Below are 26,141 nucleotides of genomic sequence, written 5' to 3'. Positions count from 1 at the left end.
ATTAATATGAAAAAGAATTAAAAAATTAAAAAACTAAAGTGCAAAGAATTCCTCAAGTTATCTTTTTTAAAGAAATCAAGGCATGTGTATTTACAGGCTGCTTTAGAGAAAATGGTTATTCTATTTACTTTTGCACTGACTTTTAAAAAGTTCATAGGTCTCTGAAATCTGCAGTGTACTGAACAGATGGATGAAAAGATGTATGATTGAATTAGTAAATTACAGTGAGCCTTCTATAGGAGTGAGAACAATACAGGATCTTCAGTTAATTTATCCTTTCTCCCTTTCCTCAAGGTCAAGGCAGTCTTTTTGCTATAAAGACCAATGATATGATTGCCTCCCATTTATATGGCACTTTTTATTTGTCAAAGGAATTTTTTTTCTGTTCTCACAAAATCATTTTTAGGAAAATAGAACGGTAGGTTATTTTTATATCCTTCAGAGAATTGTGCATGCATTCACTGAACAAAATTTAGAGGAAAAAGAGAGAAGGAAATGAGGAGCAAGTTGAGTACGGGAATTCAGTGATCATTTAAGACAGTTTCATTACAGTTCAAAATTCATTGTGATTTTAATATTTTATTACTGCCACTGAAGTATACCCAAATGTCTAAAATTTTAAGTTTATTATCCACTTTCAAGCATTAATCAGAAGACAGAAATAAATGATTAATTCAGTACAGAGGTCAGTGGCATGATTTTCAATCTTTCTTTTAAATCTCCCACAAATCAATGTTGTTTTCTTAAAATTTGCAAGTGTAAGGTACATGTTATAATTGCTTACTTAATTAGTGTTTTCTTAATATCACGTAGGTATTTTTTTCTACATAAACTCAAAACATATGGTGATACTTCATCACATTTTGAATTCAGTGTATATGATGATATCCTCTGAATTCAGAAAATAACTCAAGGTAAAGTCCTGAACTGCAGAATTTGATATTTTGAAAAACAAAATTAATAAGAATTTCATGGAGTGATTTGTTATAATACTCGATAAGTCTATGTTACATATAACCAATGACTTGAAAAAGTTCTAAACTAATGTAATTCAAAACTCTTTGGAGGGTGAGTAAAAGAACATGATGTGACTATTTTGAGAATTAACCGGTTTCTTCTGGGCAAATTAAAATCTGAAGATCACTCTTCTGCATATATTCTATTCTTGATGTGTCTGAAGAAAGAAACAGTTAATAAGATTTGCAAAACCTGGAAGAAAAGGAAATGATAAAAGATCAAAATGCAACCAATAAGAGTGATTTGCAAAGCTAACACCTGCGATCACCTACGTGCACGCTGTATAGGGAAAAGGGATCAAAGAGGGTGGGAACAGTTTGGAGTAAGGTACATATGGTTGCAAATAAGAAGTCTGCAAAGTGAGTCTCCTAGAGCAACCCAGCTGTCACCAAGTTCATTTACGGGGGACTAACTAATAGACGGTTCGATTTTAATTACATGGGCTGTCATTGGGCTAGATGTCTTGAACTGCTGATCTGGTTTTTGTTCATCAGCTCTCTATGTCATCAGTCCTACAAAACTGCTTCTTTTTGTGATAGGATCATTAAAGATGGTGTGAAAGGGCAGATGATAAAATGGACCACACGTACCATCTCTCATTCAGTCTTGTCTTAAATACCTCAGCATGAACACAATGGAGAATACACATTTCGAAAGAACGGTATTAATGCTTATAAGAATGTTTTGATCACCATTCTGAGACTATAACTGTTACCAGTTGAAGAAAACTTATGGAACCTTAGGGCAATGCCTTTGTGGATTAACATAAAATTGAATGCTGTATACTGTTCTGACCAAAACATGCATTGCAAGGTTACAGTCTACACTGTAATAATGTATTCACTCTCACAGTTTCTTCAAATTCATAGCCTTCCCCTGCTTTCGTCAGTCTTCACTGAGACTGGAGAGTGAAGTTCTGCTTCTGAATCTCAGTTCTGCACCTGTCACCCTGCAGGTCATGGAATGTGTCTGTTTTGCTTCCCACTGTATCTCTAACAGCTAGCACAGTACCTGACACGGTAGATGGTCTCCAAATTTATTAAATGAATGAATGAATGAATGAATGAATGAGTATATGGGTGAGTAGATTTACTAATGTCAAACATCGGTCCAGACTCCAAAGTTTGCCAACATGAAGACTGTCTGACATGGGCTCTTGCTGCTGAGATAGGAAATATTTTTATCTATCTCACAAAGCAATGAAATCACTACCTTCCAGGAGGACCATTTATTAACTGGTCATCCCACTTGGCTGATTTAGGGATATCACCTCCAGTTAGGATCTGTATCTCTACTGGACATGGATAGTCTCAAGATCCGACTCCTATTGTATTAATTTGTCTGATTAGGACTCCAGTTGGTTGTTCTGCAGTTTGTTATGTATGGTTTCTACTGAATAGTTTTTGCTTTTAATCATATGAACAAAAACTTACCTCTGAAGCCAAAAGTCCAAAGTTAATTCCAATTAATGTTAAAGCATTACCACTGTACCATATGTTGATTTTATTTTCACAACCCTAAGGAAAAAAAGTTATTTAGATTGACTTGGAGATGGAATTGGTTTATATATAATTCTATTACAAAGAAGAAGAAGCATAGGGATAGTAATTTACCAAAGTCTAAAAAGCAAGTCAGTGTGTAACTGAAGACGACTTTAGTCCAGAGAACTTCATATGATAGCAGGACATCTCAGTTACTACTTTTAAAGTTGCTAAGATGTTGTCATGTAATTGGACTCGGAAATTTTTTTTAAAGATACTATCTTGAAATTATCTCTTCACCCAATTTGGGGTTCGAACATACAAATGCAGAGTTCCACACTCCACAGACTGAGCCAGCCAGGTGCCCCGAAATCAGAAATTTATTAAATTTAGAGAGGGATCTAATTTTCTGCAGATTACTGTAATTCGGCAAGGCATATACTTCAACCTAAAATGATTATTTTCCAAATAGGAGAAGCTTTTTAAAAAACATAATGCTCTATTTATCTATGAATGAATTATGTAATTGAAAAATGCATCTTACAATTGGAATAACATCAGCATATAAACTATATAAAATATTAGAAGTTCTTGGGATGAAAATCTCCTTCATCAGTATCCTATACCTGTAAGTAGCAAACGAACCCCTACTCTTGCTTCTGCTACATTTACCAGAACACTGCTTGTGTCATTGCTGGGCTCCCCTCCCTTCAATTTTTGCCAAGCCTCGTACCCCTTTGCTTCTGGTACTGCAGCTCCCTTATCAATCCTATACACCACAGATTTACCAAAAGTGCCTCCTCTCTCTGCAGGGTTGGAGATTGGATTGGAAAGAAAGGTTGCTGGTATCCCAAGTTCTAGGAGCACTTACATGATGTAATTCCAGGAAGTTTATTAATTTATTTATCTGAAATAATAACTATTCATCTAATTATGGGTTCAGTTTCATAAAGTAACTTAAGAACCGAATCACTGTAAATAGCATTGTTTTTATGTAAAACTTTGCTCAGAGGGGCGCCTGGGTGGCACAGCGGTTAAGCGTCTGCCTTCAGCTCAGGGCGTGATCCCAGCGATCTGGGATCGAGCCCCACATCAGGCTCCTCCGCTATGAGCCTGCTTCTTCCTCTCCCACTCCCCCTGCTTGTGTTCCCTCTCTTGCTGGCTGTCTATATCTCTGTCAAATAAATAAAATCTTAAAAAAAAAAACAAAAAAACTTTGCTCAGAATTCTAAATTGACTTGAAAAAACAAAAAAGGCACTGTAAACACTTGGAGAGCCTTATCTTTACCTCCAGGTAAGTTGCATTCAGTGGCTCATCACAAAACCACTTCCTTAATGTAGAATTTGTGCAAGAACATGGCACCTGTTCCGGATTTTCTTTATTTTTATTCTTTATCCAATCTGTGTAATTGTACTGGCCACAACACTGCAACTAGAAAAAAAAATTCTGTGAATTTTACTATAAAATATTCAAAGTGCAGTTAAGTATGATTACCATGCATAATAAAGTGGTTTTTGTGAAGAAAATTTATTATTCTCCATTGGAATGTAGTGAATTACAAATACAACTGTAGTTTTGTTGGTTTAATCCATTACTTTGTTGCTACTATTGTTGATGTTAACCAGAACTAAAGACCTTTAAATATAAGTGGGCTATGTTAGGATGAAATTGTTAGATCTGAATTTAGCATAAATGGATGGAAGGTATACCTGATTTACTGAAGCTACAAACTATATTTGGACCAGAATACAGAAGAGAGAATCATTGTAGCCATATCTTTCTCTTCACTATAGCAGTTCTCTTTATATTTATCCCCAAAATGCTCCTATATGTATTTAATATACATAAAGAGATTCAGTGTTCTCTTTATTCTCTTAGGATTAATGTAAGTTGTTAACTTCCAATTTTGTGTTGTGTGAAAAATGGCCACAGAGAACCAAAAAGATAAGGCAAATAGCCATAGAAATGATAAAACATTTAAGAAATATCTCATTTCCAATCCTATAAAGTTGAATTGGAAGGATATGAAAGAATCAGCTTATATATTTGTCACCAAGAATATGAGACAAAGTTGGAGTAAATATTTCATTGTTTTCTAATCTGGTTATTGAAAGTTATCACACCAGTCCTGCTTAGGTCACAATATGTACCAACAATCTTGGAAATGAATGACTAAAATAATGCTTTAGAGTTTGGGTATTGAAAATGAGTTTGATCGAACCTATATGTACTAGCTCAACCATACTCATGACTGGGACTATAAGCTTGATTCTCATTAGTAATAGTGATGTCATACATAGAACTGTTTTCCTGTTTATCAGTTTATGTCCATAGGAGGGTTTGATTCTCTGCCATTAGTCCTAATGCAATCTAAAAAGGCAATACATGTACATGTCACACATATATATCAGAGGGAAAAAAACAAGACAAGTAAAAGCATTTATAATTATATTTCAATTCTCCTAAAATGCCATGCTGTTAATACATACACCAAAAATAATAACTATTTTTATGTGGGGCATCTAGTATAGTAGTGAAGCTAGTGCTACATTTTCTGGAATTGCATCTTGGCTCTGCCACTTAATTAGCTGTGTGACCCTGGGTAAGCTACTACCTATAAAATGAGGATAATAGTTCTTACTTCATTGGGTTGGAAGGATTAAATGAGTTAACGCATGCAAAGCACTTAAAAAAGTCTGGTGTTATGTCGATGCTTGCTATTTTCTTTATCAAGCATTTACGATCTTCCAGCTGCTGATATTCCTGCAAACCATCTGAGAGACAATATCCATTCCTGTACCCTGCCTGGATATATTTGAATTGTAAAACAATAAGCCTAATAATGTTAGCTAACAAGTGTTAGTTGCTTACTATGTTCCAGATCCAAGGCTTTCTATACATTCTATATAGTACTTCATTGATTTCTGCAGACCAGAGCTAAGGGTTATTCTGTCCATTTTACTATTATGGAACTTGAAATTAATAAGGTTACTTGTTCAGGGTCAAAAAGCTATGTGGCAAACCTGACATTCTGGCTCAAACGGTAACTACCATGCTTCTCTGCTGCTAGCAAGGGCTATGCTCAAACTTCTCTCCCACAGGTGCAGCAGGGCAGACTATCTCACTTGGCAGAAGACCACCAACACTTCTACAGGTGAAGCCAGGTTAAAATGCACATCAATTAACCAAGAATAGGAGTTATAAGTTATAAGAACCTCTCACTCCTCTGTCCCTATCTCCTGCCCTTCCCTGTCTCCCCCTGACCCTATGGTGATCATGTTTGACATTTTTTTTTAGTTTTATGTTAAATTTTTCTTACTGTTTTCTGTAAAGCATTCAGAATAATCCATTTGGGTATATCTTCAGGCATATCTTTAGATCCATACTCAGTAATGATTAAGTCAATTTTATCATGCCATACTTGGTGAACCTGTTGAAAATGCATCAAAAGTCAATATCTGAAATCATATGGTATTTGTCTTTCTCTGACTGACTTATTTCACTTAGCAGTATACTCTCTAGCACCATCCACATCATTGCAAATGGTAAGATTTCATTCTTTTTTATGGCTGAGTAATGTTCCATTGTATATATAATCACTATATTCTATACCTGAAATTAATATTACACTGTGTATAAACTAACTGGAATTTCAATAAAAATTTGGAAAGAAAAAGGGTCAAAATCCGAAAGAAACTTTCTTTATGGTTCCAAATAAAAGAATGCTCTAGTCAGTTTGCTCTTTTCTGCTCATTCCAAAGTGCTTTCTTTTTCTGCTTTGTAACTATTTTTAGCAGTCTCAGTGAGTGCTGAGGCATTTGGTTTTTTGCACTGTGATCTGCAGGAGGAATATATGAGACTTATTTTATGATTAGGGAGAAAGTTATGTGCTATTTTCCTGAATGTCTAAGGATTCTGCTCTTCTTCCTGTACCCTCAGAAAAAAATTGTGAAAAACCTTGAAATGGACCAAAAAAGATGACTGAGTATCTTTTCAATGCAAATTAGTTGCTTTAGCATAACTTCAGGCTCTTATTCTATGGGGGTCTGTACCTTTCTCAGTCTTTAACTTACTTTACAACTTTTGTAAGTTGTAGGAAGCTATAGATAGACAATTGATTCTTTGTCATAGAAAAACAAATGAATTTTTCCTGGTGAGATGCAAATTGTATCTCCCCGACCAACCATGTTTTGCATATATTAAGAAATGGCCTTTATAACTGTCTTCGCTTTGGACTCTCCTTTGAACTTCGAACATTTCTTGCCAGTTCCCACATTAATCAAGATGTTAAATAAAATCATTGACTTGTGCCTACTGTATATTTATACAAGAATTATGATTTTTAATTGAAAAAATCATCCTTTCAAAATACTATAACAAAAACAATCAGATTTGAAAGTTTGGGGGGAAACTACTATTTCAAAATCTAGATATTGCAGAGGTAAATTTTAATAGTCACTTACTTAAATATTTAAAAGTTTATGTGACTTTCATAGCTAAGGTAAAAGGTAGAAAGAACAGATAGTATTCCCGTTTTATGAACAAGGAAATAAATACTCAGAGAATTTAGTTATTTGCTTTATTTACATGAATAATGACGAGGAGCTGAGACTTCTAAATATGGTTCATTTGAATTCTAGTCTAATGATTCCTCATTGTATTATGCTGCCTTTGAATAATGAAAATGAAATTCCTGGTGGGAATACCACAACAATTAAACCATGTGTACAAGTTAAACTCTTACGCAGTTACTTATATATCTCTGCTTTAATGCATTTAAGAAGATTAGAATAATGTAAAGTATTACTCAGATCTCTATTTATTGAACTTTTCTCTAAGTTAATTTTTATTTAGAATAGAAAATATTCCATTTTATATTGTTGTGAGGAAGGGGCAGACTTACGTCCTTACTTATCCTCTAAAACATTATTTGGGAGATCCAGAGGGCATATAAATCACATCTTAGTACATAAGAGTATCATATATAATCTCTGTGACTACTATATAAATAAAATTCCCTCACACATATTTATTTTGACAAACGTCCATTGAAGCCCTAGTGTACCTCCAACGCTGTTGGGTGCCGTAAGTGGCATAAAAGATTTAGAGGCTCCTAAGAGCTTAATCTATTATGAATGTAGAAGACAAAATGATGTAAACAAAGCTGTTAGCTCTAGATTCATTTATTAAGTGTCTGAGTCCAGGCTCTATCATTTGGCCATGATATATTTTAGCAAGTATTTCTCCTCTCAAAGCCTCAGTTTCCTGTTCTAGAAAGTAGGACTAACAATGCATCTCTGAGGGTCGCTGTGAGGATCAAAATTATAACGCTGGTAGAGTGGTTATCGTAGTTTCTGGCAACGGTAATTATTCTCAAATGGTCATTCTGATTCTTAAGTAGAGATGAATAAGTATGTGAATAATACTCAAGTGAGTATGGACAACACTGATAAACTAAATTTATGTGCTAAGGATCCTGAAGTGTTAGTGTCAAGTTCTATCACCAGATCCCAAAGTGAGAGGCTGATCAGCTGGGATGTAGTGCTTTGCCACAGAAACAGCTTTACAGAACTCACGTGCTGTACACACACACACACACACAGGAGAAGAAATGTTAGCACTCAATGTCAGGTCATTAACGTAAGTCCTGGGTGGTTAGATATCCAGGATAGATGCCACGCACAGGAGAGCAAAAGAAGTAGAAGGGCAATGGTGTTACGTAGGAAAGATTTTCTTGGGGTTTGGTTGTTGCTTAGGATTCTACATCTAGAGAGAATCTGAAGGCTAGGAAGCACAGGAGTGAATCGGGCTCCTTTGGAAATTAATTAAGGAAAGGAAGAGCGCTCTTAAGTAGCTACTCTTTAACAGAAACTTTTTAAGTTGTCGGTTGATGGTCACTGGAAGGGAGGTAGGGGTGAACGACACTGTACAGATGAAGACATAGGCTCAGGGCTGTGAAGTAGCTCGTTGAGCGCTAGTCATCTGCAGATCTGCACGACTTCATTCCATGCTCTTTCACTACAGGACAATCTCCCGCCACACAAAGACAGACCGTTGACTGCACTGAAGCAATGAAATTTCTTTAAAAATTGAAAGTAATTATTGACCTTAATAGGTGAGTTTAGTTTCCAAAAGGTTTTTTTTTTCAGGTAATTTATTATGTGTTTTCTTAATTTGGTAAATATAAATCTTGTTGTGATTAATTATACACTCATGACCATACCCGTGCAAAATACATGAATTATTCAGTTCATCCCATTTATTTATTTACTTATTATTATTTTAAATATTTTTAAATTTATTTGACGGAGTGGGCAGGGAAGGGCAGGGGGAGAGAATCTTCAAGCAGGATCCCCCCTTTGATCTCACAACCCAAGATCATGACCTGAGCCAAAACCAAGAGTTGGATGCTTAACCAACTGAGGCACCCAGGTGCCCGCAGTTCATCTCATTTAAATAAAACCACTAAATTTCAAATTTGTACAAGTCCAAAGGTATTTCTTTACAAAAAAACAGTCAGTCTATATAGAAAAACAGAATTGGGTCAGTTGTGGTAGCCATGGTTGGCTGGGGGCCCAATTTTAGATTCTCTACACTTAGTATCACCTCTTCTTCCCTCACATTCTTTGTTGTTTACAACATTCTCAATCTTCCGCTGAGTTGAAGAAAAATTTCCTTAGTGCACCTTTCTGATCTGACCCCTGGCCCTTTCCTTATAGAATTCTATAGTACTTCCAATGAATCTTTTCCCCCCAAAGCCATTTACCTTTCGCTCTTAATATAGACTCGTAGGTCTTAATATTTTAAGATACCCAATTTTTCTAGATTTCAAATAAAAGGATGATCTTTCCATACCTCCTTTTTCTTTATGAAGATGAATGTTGAAAGCACAATCTGAACACCAAAGGCCCACATTAACAGTGCTGTGTACTGAAACAAAAGAAAAACAGAGATGGCAACTATGCTTCTAATATATCTTAGATGCTTCAATGATGGGAAAATGCATATCATAGGAAATACACAGTCTTAAAATACACACAGGTATTGATGGTTCCCTGTCCTCATATACATGAGTGAAGTTATTCAAACAAAAAGGCAAAGAAGAAAATTCACCGAGCATTTGGATAGATGTTAAGAAAGAAGAGATGGTGTTCAATGAGCACGCTATAGACCACTTCGTCTCACAAAGTTGTTGATGATTTTCCTTCATTCAGATCCAAAACTGTCATAGAGGGGAAAGCACTTATCTGGACCTTCACTTAACACACCAGTCCGCTAACACTAGAAAACTCACTAAACTGTGACCTAGTACACAAACCCATCAGGTACAAAGTAACAACAAACCCCCAGAAAATAACAAAAGCATCTGCTATAGTAAAATTAAGTCTGTATGTACATTTAAACTATTCCTCTGAAAACTGAAAATACTTCTATCCAAAGCCAAGTGAAATCATTTTCACACTTATGTAACTATATTTTTTAAATGTACAGCCACTGCAATTTTCTTCATCACAGGACTACATAGTAATACATATTATCTAGAATTCATAATGATTTTTAAAAATTAGCAGTCTGAATATTTTACTAACTAAAATATAAGAATGACTTACTGTTACTATTCTTAATTTCACATATTGAAAACATTAATACTTTAAAACAGTCAATTAAAATTTGTTTGATTGATATAAATTAGAATTTCCTATTTCCAGAGACAAAAATATGGTCTTTAGATCTGTTTAGAAGTTTAGATTTCTAATACTTCTATGTACGTTATCTCACTTAACCTTCACTAAAAGGAGATTGGTAGAGGCAGGAAAAATTGTGTAAAACAATAAAGAAATATTACTGTTTTTTTTTTTAAATGGCAAGCTGGTTGTGGTCTATTGGACTTTCTCAGGTTTCTGATCCTATGGGGGTATGAAATACTACCTTTGATTAAACTAGTGTTCAACTCTGTATAGAATTCTGATACTAATACAAAAGTTCCCTGTCCATAGCAATGCAAAATGATTCCTACCCATGGAAAGGCAAACGAATACAGTCTGTAGAGACTATAAATCTCCACAAATCTAATTCTCCTTCAACCTGTTGTTACTTCTTACAGTTCCCTTACTGAGTAATTATTTATTTATTTATTTTTCAAAGATTTGTTTATTTATTTATTTGACAGAGAGAGAGAGCACAAGCAGGCAGAGTGGCAGGCAGAGGGAGAGGGAGAAGCAGACTCCCTGTTGAGCAGGGAGCCTGACCCGGGGCTCAATCCCAGGGTCCCGGGATCATGACCTCAGCCAAAGGCAGATGCTTAACCGACTGAGCCACCCAGGTGCTCCTGATTAATTATTTAAATAAAGTCTCTGACACATGGTCATTGACACAAATGTTAAGTCATGGTTTTTACCTTTGAAGATTCCCTTTTAACAGTAATTAGATGTTTATTGTAATAAGAAAAATTCAGTATATTTATGAGTTGTTAGCACCTAACTCTCACAGAGTACTGTGTAATACTGCCCAAGAACTTTTAAAAAAGGGAAGTAAAACTGTCCCCAAAGAGCACCTGGGTGGCTCCGTTGGTTACGTGTCTGCCTTTAGCTCAGCTCATGATCTCAGAGTGCTGCGTCCTATGATCAAGCTGGCAGACACTTATCAAAGTTGAATACTAGTTTAGTCTCAGGGCTCCCTGCTCTGTGGGGAATTTGCTTCTCCCTCTCCCTCTGCGCCCCCCCACCATGCTCTTGCTCTCTCTCTCTCTCTCCCCCCACCTCCTCTCTCTCTCTCAAGAAAGGAAAATCTTAAAAACAAAACAAAACAAAACAAACCACACCACACACACACACACACACACACACACACACACACACACACTGCCCTGAGGAGTTACTGTAAAACTAATATCTATTCAGTTGGAGTAGGGGTATGCAAAATCACCTTTAAGCCAAAGAATAGTGCTTAGGCCTATAAAATTTGCCCATTACCTGACTGCGTGAATTAACATGGTTAAAGGAAAAATGTATCCATCCACAACGTATTGGTAAATTCAGAGCAGAGCAGCAAAAGTGGCCTGATGGCAAAAATTAGCACTGCCCTCCTTTGGAGCATCCAGACAGGAGTGGGGTGTCTTGGCTTTAGGACCTAGTATTATGTACATTCCTTATGATGGGCTCTGTCAGACTGCTCAGGCACAGCCCATTAATACATGAGTCCCAGAAGGCAGAACTTAGAAGATGTTTGTTTTTCTCCTTCTAGTTTCCCCTTTCCTTACTGACCCCCCATCTTATACTAGTATCAGGCTCTGTGCCTTCTTTGCCTAAATGGAAATGTGTGGCAAGGAGATAACCAGTATCCAGAGTGACCACCCAGCTTTCAGTGCTACATAAAAGCTAAGTATTTCTACATTCTTCCTGGTAAGAGACACAATGTCTGCAGTTGAATTTCATATTTGTTGGACAAGAGAGTGCCTGTGACTTAAAACTGATTTGATTTAAAGAAAATGTGGAAAAGCTATATTTCATCTGAGTCTGTGGATTGTGAACCATACCTGCCACATGTATGGTAAATGGCTCATGTTCATGTCTATATTCCTAATTATAATTTATCTTTTCAAGTTACATGGCTGGGGAGACATAGTGTGCTAGCCAGATGCCAGAGTCTGACCCTCTCAGCAGTTCTATTTCTCTTTGTTAAATAATAAATTGTGATCTCAGTTATAAGTTAGCTTCCCACATGGCATTCCCACAGGGAGTAAATGGGCTGAGTACAGGACATGTTTTCTTTTCCTGGCTAAGCCACATTCCTTGTTGACTTTAATCATTCATTTGGATTTTAGTCTTCAGATTCTTAATTTTGGTTAATTGTAGTTTACCCTAGGAGATGGATTCCTATTGACTCCGTGTTGAAAAATAGTATCTAAGAGTGTAAGTGCAGAGGTCCAGAACTGATCCATGGAAAGCTCACCAAGAACATTCCTCCTAGAAGTTTCTTGAGACGGAGTGCTTCATTTACCTTATTCCCTAGGGCACACTATACTGCAATGTTATGGTGACGTAGATCATTATTGCTCATTCGTGTGACATAGACACTCAAAATCAAAGATACAAATTAGTTCAGGCTACTAAAATGAAATACATACCAGAAGTAGGAGCCATCTGATTTCATTGTGAATTCCCAGATAACCCAGGAGACAAAGAAGAACAATAGCAGATCCAGTTCCGGTCAAAATTTGAAAAATATACACTATCAAGTGATTATTTTCATCTGTGGAAACCACAAAATAAATTATTATTAAGTGATGTTGTATTCTATTTAATAATATACGTAGTAACCCAAGATTTCCCTAAGCAGTTGCTGCCAAAACAGTAGGATTCTCTGTCTCTCTTTTTAAACTTCGTTCTGGCACCCTCTTATTTAGTCTCGGCAATAACTTTTCTTCCATTAATGACATGATAGAAAATTTCTTCACTCTCAAAAGATCTCTTTCCCTTTACCTTATCTTCATTGTCTTCTATGAAAGCAGACATTTTTTCCTGGGGTGAATTCTTCTATGTTTAATGAACATCCAAACATTTATGAATTTATTCATAAAATTTTGGGGGGCATCTAACATGTGTGGGTCAAGGTTCTCTTATATGAAAGTCTGAGTTTATTGGTAATATAACCCCACTAGACTATGTTTTATTCTTTCTCCATCTAGACTGAGCTCTCTGTGCTAAAGACTATATATATTTATATAGTTGACAGACTAACTGTTAAGTGCTTAGTGTTATGACACAGACTGTAGAACACAAAGTGCCTAACAAATATTTGTTAAAAAGAGAAGAAGAAGAAAAAATAAATTAAATATGCCCCAGGTTTTATGGGAGAACAGTGGAGGCAGTGGTGTGCTGGAGCCAGCTTGCTCCGGCTCATAAACGCCAACTGTTACATGTTCACAAAATTCGTAAGCCAAACTCAATTCATGTTGGCACCGTGAAATCAGCCATCGTGGCATTACGTCTTTACACCACAGAAATCAGTAAATACCATAAATCAAGACTTTCTATTCCAGGACTAGTTGTTCATCATTTCCCAGCACACCCCTGGGTACAGAGGCCCCTAAGCCAGTAGGGCGAGGAGGCTGGAGAGTGTAGGTGGGTAGGCAGGATTGCTGGCGAAGGCAACACTGTGCTTGGGCTGTAAATGAGAACTGGAAAGATCTCGGTTGGAATGATAGAGGCATTCTGAGACACAGAACAGCACAGTATGTGTTAGAAATTCAGCTTTGCTGGCACTTAGGGTTTGGAGCAGGTGAAACTGGGCAGGTTTGCAGGGGCCAAATTATGCCCACTTTGAAGGCTCTTATCCAGTCTTCCTCACTGGCATTAAGGTCCATGAGGACAAAATACCTGTCTTTCTGGCACAGCACAGTATCCTCAGCTCATGGGATAGTGCCCAACATGTAGAATAGACTCTATAAATATTTGTCCTATGAATAAATAATTGCAGCGGGAAACCAGAAAAAAGCTTTTCATGTTATATGGGTAGATTTTCATCTTAAATCATTTCAGTGGCATTTGGAAGATGGCTGAGAAAGGAGATCAGAACACAAGGCTACGGGAGGCTATTGTTGTGACAGAGGGAAGGAAGATGGGGCCTTTAGGTGGCATGGTTCATTACAAGTCGAGAGGTGAAGGCAGAATCATTTTTTAAGAAGAGGTAAGTTTGTTGAAAGTTGCAGATAAAAGAGAGGAGTGGAGCCAACCAGGCTTTTGCCACAAACTGGTTATTTTCAGTTCCATGTCTTAAAGCCTTAACTGAGATTTCATTAAATGTTTAAATACATAATTTAAAAAAAAGCCACAGAACTTAAAGGATAAGCTTCTGACTATCTGTTTAGGGTTGTTGGTTTTTTTTTTTTTTTTCATATGCAAGTACCTTAAGGTCAATGAGAATTATCTTTCAATTCCATAATGGAGGGAAAGAAAAAAGAGGACGACTTTCGCTCTACCTTAACTGTTACATTATTAAAGTAGATACTGTATGGGAAGTGCTAGCCCAGGGCCTGGCACGTAACCAGCACTAAGTAAGTGGAAGCTATCATTGCCATTCTTCTAGGGAAGGGAAGGAAAGACAGAAAGGCTGTCGTAAGATCTCCACACACCCATGTACGCTGAGCAAACCACTAATGCACTCAGACATCATGAATACTTTTCCATACGCAGAGTAAATAAACAGAAGAGAATAAAGATACCAGGCATTCAGGTGTAGCTGAAGTTTAACTAAATTATTCAATACTTTGTAGCACTTTATTACCTATTTTTATTTGGTTTTGTTTTCCTACAAACGTTTTTTTTCTTATTTGAAGTCCACTAAGTGAAATAAGTCAAGCAGAGAAAGACAATTATCATATGATTTCTCTCATCTATGGAACATAAGAACTAGGAAGATCGGTAGGGGAAGAAAGGGATAAAGAAAGGGGAGGTAATCAGAAGGGGGAATGAAGCATGAGAGACTATGGACTCTGAGAAACAAACTGAGGGCTTCAGAGGGGAGGGGGTGGGGGAATGGGATAGACTGGTGATGGGTAATAAGGAGGGCACGTATTGCGTGGTGCACTGGGTGTTATACGCAACTAATGAATCATCAAACTTTACATCAGAAACCAGGGATGTACTGTATGGTGACTAACATAATATAATAAAAAAACATTAAAAAAAAAAAAAGAAATGTTTGTTCCACAGCATGCATGCTTTTTGTCATGCATTTAATAATAACAGTGCTGTCTAATAGAACTTAGTAGTGGAAATCTAAATTTGCACTGCCTAATAAGCTAGCCAGTACCCAATAGCCACATATGGCTACTGAGCTCTTGAAATATGGCTTCCTTCCCAACCACCAAAGATATGTATACAAAAATAACACTTAAGTCTATTAAACTTCAGTTCATAGTGACCACAGCATACCACAAAATAGTAAAACGAAGGGTTTTTAAACTCAGTTAAACACATTCAACTATTTCATTTATATTTGCAAAATATTATATTTTATTTGTAACATGTAATGGTGAGAGTAATTGAGTTTTAAGAGAAATGATTTAACTTGAGCACTACGTTGGTCTCCACTATCTTTTCATCCAGAGTGTATTAGAACAATCCACAGTCTTTCATTCTTGGCTAATTCTTAATGAATTTTGGAGGAATACTGCCACCTGCTGAATATATCACACATGCAAGTATTTAAAATGGAATGCCTGGCTTCGCTCAGGGAGCAAAAGAGATACATACCCAAAGCTGTGAAAAAATTATTTCTATCTAATAAGAGCCATGCACCAAATCCCATGAGTAAAAGTCCAAGAACCTATAGAAAAGACAGTTAGTGCTTATATTCGCCAATAAAAATGCATTACCTTTTCTTTATGAAATAATTATAAAGACTTACCAAGAAAGCTCCATTAATGAGATTAAGAAAGTATTTAAAAATTAACGTTTTGTTTTTTCTTAACATTCTTTTCCTCCCCGGATATTGGTGTTTCTGAAAAGATAACCACAACTTTTACTCTAAATAGTCACCACATTAAACTTTATTTTTTTTTTTTAAGATTTTATTTATTTATTCGACAGAGAGAGACAGCCAGCGAGAGAGGGAACACAAGCAGGGGGAGTGGGAGAGGAAGAAGCAGGCTCATAGCGGAAGAGCCTGATGTGGGACTCGATCCCGGAATGCCGGGATCTCGCCCTGAGCTGAAGGCAGACGATTAACCGCTGTGCCACCCAGGCGCCCCCCCACATTAACTTTAAATAATTCTGCCTACTCATGTCATTTATTTGCATGGTTTTCTTCTGATACCAGTTGTCAATATAACATTCCCCTCCACCCTCCCAATTATAAGGACATGTTGAAGGTATCTTGAAACTGGGCCTGTCCTCCCTATCCGCACTAGGCAGTTGAGACCAAGAAGACATTTGAGTAACGTGCCAATAACCACCTTACTAAACTTCTTTTAGTTTTCAGAAAGTGAAATAATTTATTTTGTTTCTAGTCTGAATACACCTTGTTCTCCTTGCTGGAAAGCTTTTCTTCACCTCTGCCTGTCCCTCCTCTTTCCCAGAATAATGTCGACTCCTCATTGAAGTCTCACCTTGGAAGGCTTTGCCTAACCTTGATTTGTTGCCCTTCTATTTTCTCTTTACTTTTCTTCCCATGTAGACTCTGAGGCCTGTTAGTGGAGAGAGTAAGTCTTGTGTACCTTATAATCCCAAAGTGTAGCGCACACCGTAGCTACTCAATAGGTATTTGTTGAATTAATAAATGAGTAGATGAACCAGATTATTTAATTAGTGAGTAATTTAGCTTGGTATGCAAAGGAAGGGAACAAACCAACTTAAGGTTGTGCTAATTAAACATTCTTCAATTTAGTTTCCTAAAACTTTTACAGGAAAATCAACACCTAGATCACTGGTGTTTGGTGCTTTATTAGATATGAAGGTTTTAAATTTTCTTGGGCATGTTTCTGGGTTTTCTCTTTTCCTTCATTGTTTCAGATCTAGCTAGTACCATAATTTTACAAATAATTGTAGTTTATAGTGTTTTAATCATGCAGTGCATAATTGACATGATGAAAGCAGATTTAATAAGATTAATTTGAAGCACTCTGCTTGTTGAACCAAAGTACGCCCTGGAAAGAGGAGAAATAAGAGATGTCTAGGTTAGAATCTATGTACTTCCCCTCTCTACTCTGACCTAAAGCCACATTCCTTCCCTCAAACGCCATGGTTCTCCTTCCCAGCTGAAGGAGTCTCTCCAGGCTTTGTCTTCCACCCTCTGCTTTGAGGTCTCCTACTGCCATTTGCTTTCTCCAGTTTCTGTCCTCCATTCTTATTCTTAGATTCCTCCAGTGCCTGGCCTGTTTGGATGGAACAATCAGTTAGAAAGACTGCCTGATTTTTATTTCAGTTTCTCCCTAAGATACTGTAGATACATAATTTTGGCTTCAATTCTATTTACTTCAGCCTATGAGAAAGCTGTGGTCCTCTCCTATTGCCTAAACAAGTTCTCAGGGCCAAAGTCCTGGGCCTCTGTGATTGAGAAAGAAAAGTAATGAACAAGAACACTGCAGTAGCTCTGGTGGGACGTATTGAGAGGCATAGACTTGACTGTTGATTTGGTAATAATTAGCATGTTAGAATCAGGGCTGACATGCTTTATCAAAGGATCCACATACAAACATAAACTAAAGCTTATTTCTCTTTCAGTCCAAGGTTCTCTTCAAGGAGATCATCTTTGGGACTCAGGGCTTGCTTCAGCCTATTCCATATCTGACTCCCCCTAAAGGTCCCATCTTCTAATACCATCACATTGGGTATAAGGATTCCAACATGTGAATTTGGAGGTAATACAAACGTTCAGACCACAGGAAGAAGTTCAGGTTAAAGAGTTAGAACACAACAGGGGGCGCCTGGGTGGCACAGCGGTTAAGCGTCTGCCTTCGGCTCAGGGCGTGATCCTGGCGTTATGGGATCGAGCCCCACATCAGGCTCTTCCGCTATGAGCCTGCTTCTTCCTCTCCCACTCCCCCTGCTTGTGTTCCCTCTCTCGCTGGCTGTCTCTATTTCTGTCGAATAAATAAATAAAATCTTAAAAAAAAAAAAAGAGTTAGAACACAACAAACAGGGTGTCTAAGCAACAAGTCAAGGAAGTCCATAGCCATATTTGCACAGAATGAGAAGAGGAGACGGTCATGTGCTGATCTTTCCAGTCACAAGCACCACATACTGGAAACAAGATCAATGAAAATAAAGAGGTGCTAACACAAAGATACATGATAAATTTGTGCTGTTCCTATTTAAATATTTGTAGTGTGGAAGAACTATGTTTTGTCTTAGTTTGTTGTTGTTTTTTTTGCTATAGACAAAGAATTTGTTTTTAATTTAATCAAATAAGGTCCTGGTGTGGCATTTCTTTTGTTCATTTCCTGATTAGGTAATTAATGGTCCAATAACACAGGTATTTTTAATAGTGTACATGATATAGGAAAGGACAATTTACAATAATTCACCTATTCACAGGTGTCATTTTTCACTAGTTAAATAATAGCCTGATGATTTTTTGTAATCGTTTTTAAATTCCTTCTAGCTGCCAGGAGATGAGAGCACAAAAATGAATAAATAACGTGTCAAGGAGTCAAGTATTAAAACCTATGGCCCAATCTGAATTATGTGTTGGGGGTGTGGGGACAGGAAATAAAGGGAACTGGGAAGTTTCAGAGAGAAGAGGGATTTGAGATAATCCTTGAAGGTTGATTAAGAAGGTCCCAGTCAGACAAAAATGGGGTAAACATAGGAAGCTTTCATGACCAATGGACCCCTGTGCTCACAAGCTTTGTAGTGAAGGGCATGGGAGCATGGGTCAGAATGACAAGAGATGAACAATAAAGCTAGAGAAGTAAACTCAGTAAAAATCACGAAAGATCAGGTACGCTTTGCTAAGAATTTGCTTTTATTCTTCTGCAGATAATGGAGAACCATATTTCTGTCATCAGAGTGGAAGTCACATTAGAAAAGAAACCCAAGACAGAGAGCTACTTTACAAAGCTAATGTATTAGTTCATAACAAATGATGTTGTCTAAACTACAAGATAGTCATGGGGATGGAGAACAGTACCAGGATATTAGAGATACAGTAGGAACTACAATTTCCAGCAATGGGATATTAGAAAGAGACCAAAATAAAACTCCAACTCAGGTCTATAGAGCTTACCTACTTGGGCTATTCATATTATGCCATAGTCTACAATATGTCACTTACACTGGTGCCTTGATCATCAAAGTTTTGCAAATTAGGTACTATTGTGCTACTATCTCCACTATGACCAATGACAAAGAGACTCAGGAAGGTAAAATAACATTCTTGAGTTCCCCTAGTTAACACATGGCAGGGCTGAGATTCAAATCCATGGATACAAACCACTCGCTTGCTACTCTTCCCAAGCCTCCAATGTCATCACCTGTAAATGTAGATTAGAAGAACACACACCTCAAAGGGATCCTGTGAAAATTAAAAGAGATTATGTTTGGGATGCATGAAGTCCAGTACCTGGCTAAATGTTACCTATTAATCATGCGATAGTGTAGTAATCTTATACAAGAGAGGTGCACATGAGGTTGGGAAATGGGAAGGGAACTGTAGGAAAGTCATGGACTCAAGTCGGTTGTCATGTCAACTGCAGACAGCACAAAAAGGGCTAGAGAAGGACCTTGAGAGTTTGGGACAGTCTTTAAAGGAAAAAGAGAAGCAGAGGTCTAAGAATCCAACCCTGTAGGTCACATATTAAAAATATTATTATGCAGTAGTCATCCTCAAGAAAATAAAACATCTGCTAGGCAGCTATTTGAACTTCACAATGGCATTCTGGGATACTTAAATTATATCATGCTATATAATTATAAAAACAAGACAATTGTTGAACAATGTTTTTAAATTAAAGTCATCTCACCACTCAACTAATGTTTTCAAAGAAATCTTATTCTTGTCAGATGTCAGAGGAACAAACAGTTATCTTTCATCCTTTCATGTCCTCAATAAATATTATGTGCTCTCTAAGGGAAATACATTGTGTTAGGTCAATAAGCTATAAACCAACCAGACCTGCAGATAATTTTCAAAATAGATTAAAATTTAATGAAAAGAGGAGCGCCTGGGTAGCTCAGTTGGTTAAGGGTCTGCGCTCAGCTCAGGTCATGATCTCAGGGTCCTGGGATGGAGTCTGCATTGGGCTCCCTGCTCTTCCCGGAGCCTGCTTCTCCCTTTGCCTCTGCCTCCCTCTTTCTCTGTCTCTCATGAATAAATAAAGAAAATCTTTAAAAAAATTTAATGAAAAGAAAACTACTTATTAAAAAGAAAACAAACCCTACTCAGGTTAAAAAGTTATGGGCAAACTGACATACTCAATTGTAGGCTATAATATCTAGGAAGATTTCAATTAAATAAATTTATGCTAAATGCTGCACAGTTAAACAATAAATTCAAGTTAAATTGACTTATGATCTGTAAATATATGGATAATTGTTGTATTTTGTTCCTTAATTAGTAATATTAATCAGTGATAGTTATGACTAATTGATAGAATTGTCAGTTTTCCTCCAAAGTAAAAAATAACAAGAATATAAGAGATGTAGTAACATGCACCATAAATTATCTTCAGAACTTTCAATATTTTTCTTCTTTGCTATCAATTTGTTTGGCAAGGTAAGATTTAAGAAAAAAAGCAATTTAGACATCAATGTCAAAAAAGCTGATTACTAATTTAGCTAATTTAAAATTAGTTAGCCCACATTGGGCTCCCTGCTCCAGTGAGGAATCTGCTTCTCCTTCTCCCTCTGCCCCTCTTCCCTGCTCATGCTCTCAATCTCTTTCAAATAAATGAATAAAATCTTTAAAAAAAAATTAGTTCTGGAAAATAATTGATTACTAATGGATTTGATATTCTGTAGGAAAAGCCTGAATCGTTTCATAATTACAAATAAAATTAATTTTAAGATTTTTCTGTGCGAATTTCAACATAATATAATAGTCTGAGTATTTTACTTATTTATTATTTATTTTTTTTTGCTGAGCATTTTATTTTTTATTTTTTTAAAAGATTTATTTATTTAAGGGGGGGAAGGGCAGAGGGAGAGGGAGAGAATCTCAAGCAAACACCCTGCTGAGTGGAGAGTTCCAAAGGTGGGGGGCTGCATCTCACCACCCTGAGATCATGACCTGTGCTGAAACCAAGAGTCAGACCCTTAACAGAGCCACCCATGCACCCCTAGCCTGAGCGTTTTAAATGAACAATTTGAAAAGTCTATAAATTTGTAAAAAACTAAACTTTAAAAAAAATGAAAAAATGGCACTTGGGCATGGACTTTGATAATGAAAATATCCTAAATCTTACTTAGATTTGAAACCAGAAGTAGTTGATTTTTGAAAATCGTTGTCTTTGAGTGAGGCACTAATGTGTTTTTTTAATATTAAAAATCTACTTATTTCTCACTCTGTATTATTAAATCTTATGTTGATGCAATGTAAATTGTTACCAGGAAATAGTTTATTTTCTTTCAGAGGCTCAAAAGAAATGTTTGCTTTTAGTTTATTGTATGTCAGATATCTTTACAATTATGCTTAGCCACTTCCTCTTGGAATGTAATACTTTGCAAACTTAAAAAAAATTAAACAGAAATATCTGTTATTAACTAAAATAAATTTCACATATTGTACACTATGTATTTGCTCCACAGGAAAGGAACTTAGATGAATTTTTAAGTTAAAATTTAATAGCATGATATATACTTAAGTTTCAAATTTTATGTGAAAACAGGGGGTGTCGTTGTCAACATTTTACAGGAAAACATATTTCAGAAAATTATTTTTAGATATTTTCACCCCATACACTTGGAGGTTTTTGGTAGGCATTGAGTGACAATTGATTTATTTATTTGTCTTTTTAAAAATAAATTGCTGTCGGGGAAAGCAAACAATTTACTGGCTTCTCTTCCATACTTCAGGCCCCACAAATCACTATTCAAAATTAAGGTTTGGTGGAATGATCAGTTTATACGTGGGCAATTGAACATTCACTATTTGCAAGTAATAAATATAGACAGATGAGAAACAATTTAAAGGTCAGGCTACCTTTACTTGGATAACTGTAGCAAAATGTCGTTTCTTTATTAAAGACTTTCCCAAAGTATTTAAATAATAAAATCTACCTGGAAAAAACATTCCTCATTCAGCTCCTGAGATGCAGCGCTCGGGCCAATTTCGAGCGGAGATAATTTGTCCTACTGGGGCACCAGTAAGAAAAGACCCGTCCATCTTCCTTGGGATTGGCTGTTGTCGTGGTTACGCTTTGTTTGGAGTCTCTGGGCGCTGTCTTCCAACCAAGCCTAGGGATTTAGTCGCAGGTGGGTGAGCAGGGGCCCCTCAAGGCTGGGGTTGGTGGCGCGGGAGGCGAGACAGAGCTATGGGACAGCAGACGGGGCCGGGACCCTCTCTGGCAAGGCCAGGCTTTAGGGCGACCGGTCGGGGTGCCGCGGTCTGAGGGGGTGGCTGCTGGAGTCTGCGGAGCCCTAGGCTCCCTTCGATTTTGGAGATTTTGTAGCTCACCCAAAACTTAGAAACCCACCCTTAGGATCTAGGGGGCTTTAGATAATTACTTGTTTTCCCTCCCCAAATGTTTGTTCCTTTCATCCCTCCCTCCATTCCCCTCTTCCTTTTTTCCCCTCTTTTTTATGATTTATAGTTATCTTTTAAAGATTTCCTTCCCTTGTATTTATAATTGAAAAACTACAGTTGAAAGGAGAGTTCCTTAAGATTTGCCACGTTTGGCAGCTTTAGCCAACTCCAAGTGATTTATTATCAGCTTGAAGAAGTTTACCGTAGTCCATTTACGGTGGAATACATCTAGGGCTGCACTGTCTTACCCTGTAACCACTAGGTGGCTGCTGAAGGCTTGAAATGCAGCTAGTCCAAATTGAAAAGTACTGTAGGTGTAAAATACACATCACAGTTTAAAGAATTAGTATACAAAACAAAAATATAAACCTTTTACATTGATCTTAATAATTATTTTTATATTGACTACATGTCGAAATATTTTGGATATAATAAGTTAAATAAAATATATTATTAAAACTAATTTCACCTGTTACTAGTTACTTTTACTTTTTAAAAAATTGCTACTAGAAAATTTAAAATCACATATGTGCTTGGACATGTGATTGGACAGGGCTGATCTAAAGGGCCAGTTGATGAGCAGAGAAAGACTGTTAATGGAAATGACTCTTAACTTTACCCTATTCTTCTGCATTTCTTTCTACATGAAGTTTTGTGTACCTGTGCATTCTGCTTTATAGCTACATTAAAAAAAATATAATTTTCCTACCTAGAAAATCTTTTGAATTGCACTTTAAGTAAGTTTGATAACAGGATAGCATTTTATACTGGTTCTGATTTTGGTTTTGTTTCTCTTCGGAAGAGGAAGATGATGGGTAAAATTGTTTTTAAATGAGCTTTTAGAATTACAAAAGTAGTACATATTCATGATTTTAAAAATCACTCAACATAAAGGTATGAAATGAAAATTAAAAGTTCCCCAATTTCTCCCAGAAAATTTCCGTGTTTAAAAAAAGTATATGTATATGTGTGTATAGTTACTCTGAATATTTTTCTATCCCATGCTTTTTTTTCAATTATTTCTTCTTAATACCTTTCCATGGGAGCACAGTAAATACACCCATTTTTAAAAGGACTTGTGTAGTATTCCATTCTATGAATCCATCATAATCTATTTAATTTTCCTTAGTATTTAGGATTTTTTAATTAAAATTTTTATTGAGATAATTGTAGATTAACATGTAGTTTTAAGAAATAATGCAGAAATATCCCTTGTACACTGTCCAGTGTCTTCCAATGGTAACATTTTTATTGATACAGTCCTCTAATCTTACTCAGATCTCCTCCATTTTACTTGTAATCGTTATGTGTGTATTATATACAATTTTTATCATCTGAATATGCTCACTTATCTACTACTCCAATCAAATACTGAACAGCTCCAGTGCTACAAGAATCTTTCATGTTGCCCTTTTATTACTACCATAACCACTTCCCACCAACTCCATCCACCCTTGACTCCTGGGAATCACTAATCTGTTCTCCACTTATAAAACTTTGTCATTTTGTCATTTCAAAAATGTTATATAAATGGAATCATGTAATATGTTACCTTTTGGTGTGGGCTTTTTCTCAACATAGTTCTCTAGAGATTCATGGAGATTAGTTGGTATTGTGACTTGTATCAATATCCATTCCTTTTATTGTTGAGTAGTATTACGTGGTATGGATGTAGTAGAATTGGTTAAACCATTCACCTACTGAGGGACATTTTGGTTGTCTCCAGTTTGAGGCTATCATGAATAAAACTGTTGTGAATATTCATGTTCAAGTTTTAGTGTGAACATAAAATTTCATTTTTCTGGGTTAGATGCCCAAGAGTGTAGGCAATACATGGAGATCAGTCCAATTAAACCATTTATATGTGAAAGAAAGGTATGTGATATGTATAACTAGAGGAAAGACAGGCACAAGTTTTGTTTTGTTTTGTTTTTTCAGATGGGAATGACCTGATTGTGTTTATGTAGAGAAGAGAGGCAAGCAGAATAAAAATGTATGGCGAGGCAGTAAACAGAAAAACTAGTGGATGGATCACAGTTCAGTAGGTGAAAAATTGTCAGATTCAGAGAATAGGCAGAAGATTACACTTCATTAGGAAGGGGTGCCTCTCCAAGTAAGATGGATATGAAAAGATTTCAGGAAAAGAAATAAGAAAATGAGGCTGCTTTCATTTTCTTTGTTAACTAGACTATAAACTATGAACACAAGCTACTTGTCTTATTTAATTAATATAGCACCTCGCACTGCTGTTAATGTACCTGGTAGGCCCAAAAAGTTTATTTTGAGATGAGTGAAAGAAGGAAACGGGAAGGGAATAAGTGTCAAGAAGATAGCACTGGAAAAGTCAAGGACTTGAGGAAAGAAAGTTTGGAATAGTTTGGAAAATAAAATAATAGTTGATGAGTAGGGTATTTTCCAAACTTTGTTTTCTTTTTTTCTTTTTTTTTTATTTATAATGATTTTTTATTTTATTATGTTAGTCACCATACAGTACATCCCCGGTTTCCGATGTAAGGCTCGATGATTCATTAGTTGTGTATAACACCCAGTGCACCATGCAAACTTTGTTTTCTTAAACCAAGACCCGCAGTAAAACAAACAAATTACACATTACACTGCCCCTCATGCACACATGCATACATATATACCCACTTACAATCAAAACAAAAGCTTTTTAAAACAATTTTTATCTTTAACATATATAGTACACTTATAGTTTCTTTTCTGACCTACCCTAATTTTTCCTATCCTATTCCATCATTAAAAATTTATGATGAAGAGCCACTGAATTAATGTCTTGATCCACTAATGGCTTATCTGCAGTTTGAAGACTATTGGCCTAGGGGATCAGAAGGATTGCTGGGCAGATGAAGAGCTTGGCTAAGTTTGGAGCCCATTTCACAGTGGGAAAAGCACTGGTTTTTGATGCAGGATCTCAGCTAGGGCCCTGTCCCCATTACTTTTTAGCATAATGACTATACGTAGTTAAGTAAACTTTTCAAACCTTGGTTTTCTTATCAATACAATGAGTATAATGATCTTATACCTGTTAGTTTGCTCTGATGCTTGTCAATCACACAAAGAGTCTTCTAGTGCCTGGCTTGTCACAGATACTCAATACATGGAAGCTGATGGTGGTTGATGATGGTGATGATTATGTGAAGATATACTGTAATGTACTGCTTGATCCATATCCATCACAAGTATTAAAGGTTTAAATAATGTAAATATTGGTCTTATAAGCCACATATTATCCGTTATTACAATATATTATTGGTATTAAAATGTGTGGCTACCTATAGTAAAATTAACAACTATGAGTTAATGAGTAGAAACTAACCATATCTTCTTACCCCATATATAGACTTAGTTGTTCTCTAATGAGTATTCTTTTTTTTTTCTTATGAGTATTCTAATTTCTGAATATTCAAGCTGTTCAGAGATATTTCACCCTCAAT

The 26,141-nt window shown here is 36.3% G+C and overlaps 2 protein-coding genes across 2 annotated transcripts in view; one reads left to right on the top strand and one right to left on the bottom strand.

Moving 5' to 3' along the window:
• Positions 1-1,140: 1,140 nt before the first annotated feature.
• TSPAN19 (tetraspanin 19) lies at positions 1,141-15,975 on the bottom strand. Its single transcript, XM_026499665.2, has 8 exons — positions 15,910-15,975; positions 15,756-15,828; positions 12,626-12,750; positions 9,355-9,429; positions 5,819-5,929; positions 3,787-3,930; positions 2,451-2,534; positions 1,141-1,209 (listed from the first exon to the last, which is right to left on the bottom strand). The coding sequence occupies exons 1-8, from the start codon at positions 15,973-15,975 to the stop codon at positions 1,141-1,143; spliced, it is 747 nt and encodes a 248-aa protein (XP_026355450.2).
• A 6,391-nt stretch (positions 15,976-22,366) lies between these two features.
• LRRIQ1 (leucine rich repeats and IQ motif containing 1) overlaps positions 22,367-26,141 on the top strand; it is a 177,474-nt gene continuing 173,699 nt past the window's right edge. Inside the window, exon 1 of the mRNA XM_057316341.1 lies at positions 22,367-22,412. The gene's annotated coding sequence lies outside the window, so the exon portion shown is untranslated. The remainder of the gene's footprint in view (positions 22,413-26,141) is intronic.

This window comes from Ursus arctos, unplaced genomic scaffold, assembly GCF_023065955.2.
Source record: "Ursus arctos isolate Adak ecotype North America unplaced genomic scaffold, UrsArc2.0 scaffold_21, whole genome shotgun sequence".
Lineage (NCBI taxonomy): Eukaryota > Metazoa > Chordata > Mammalia > Carnivora > Ursidae > Ursus > Ursus arctos.
This window is presented reverse-complemented; position numbering and strand designations above follow the sequence as displayed.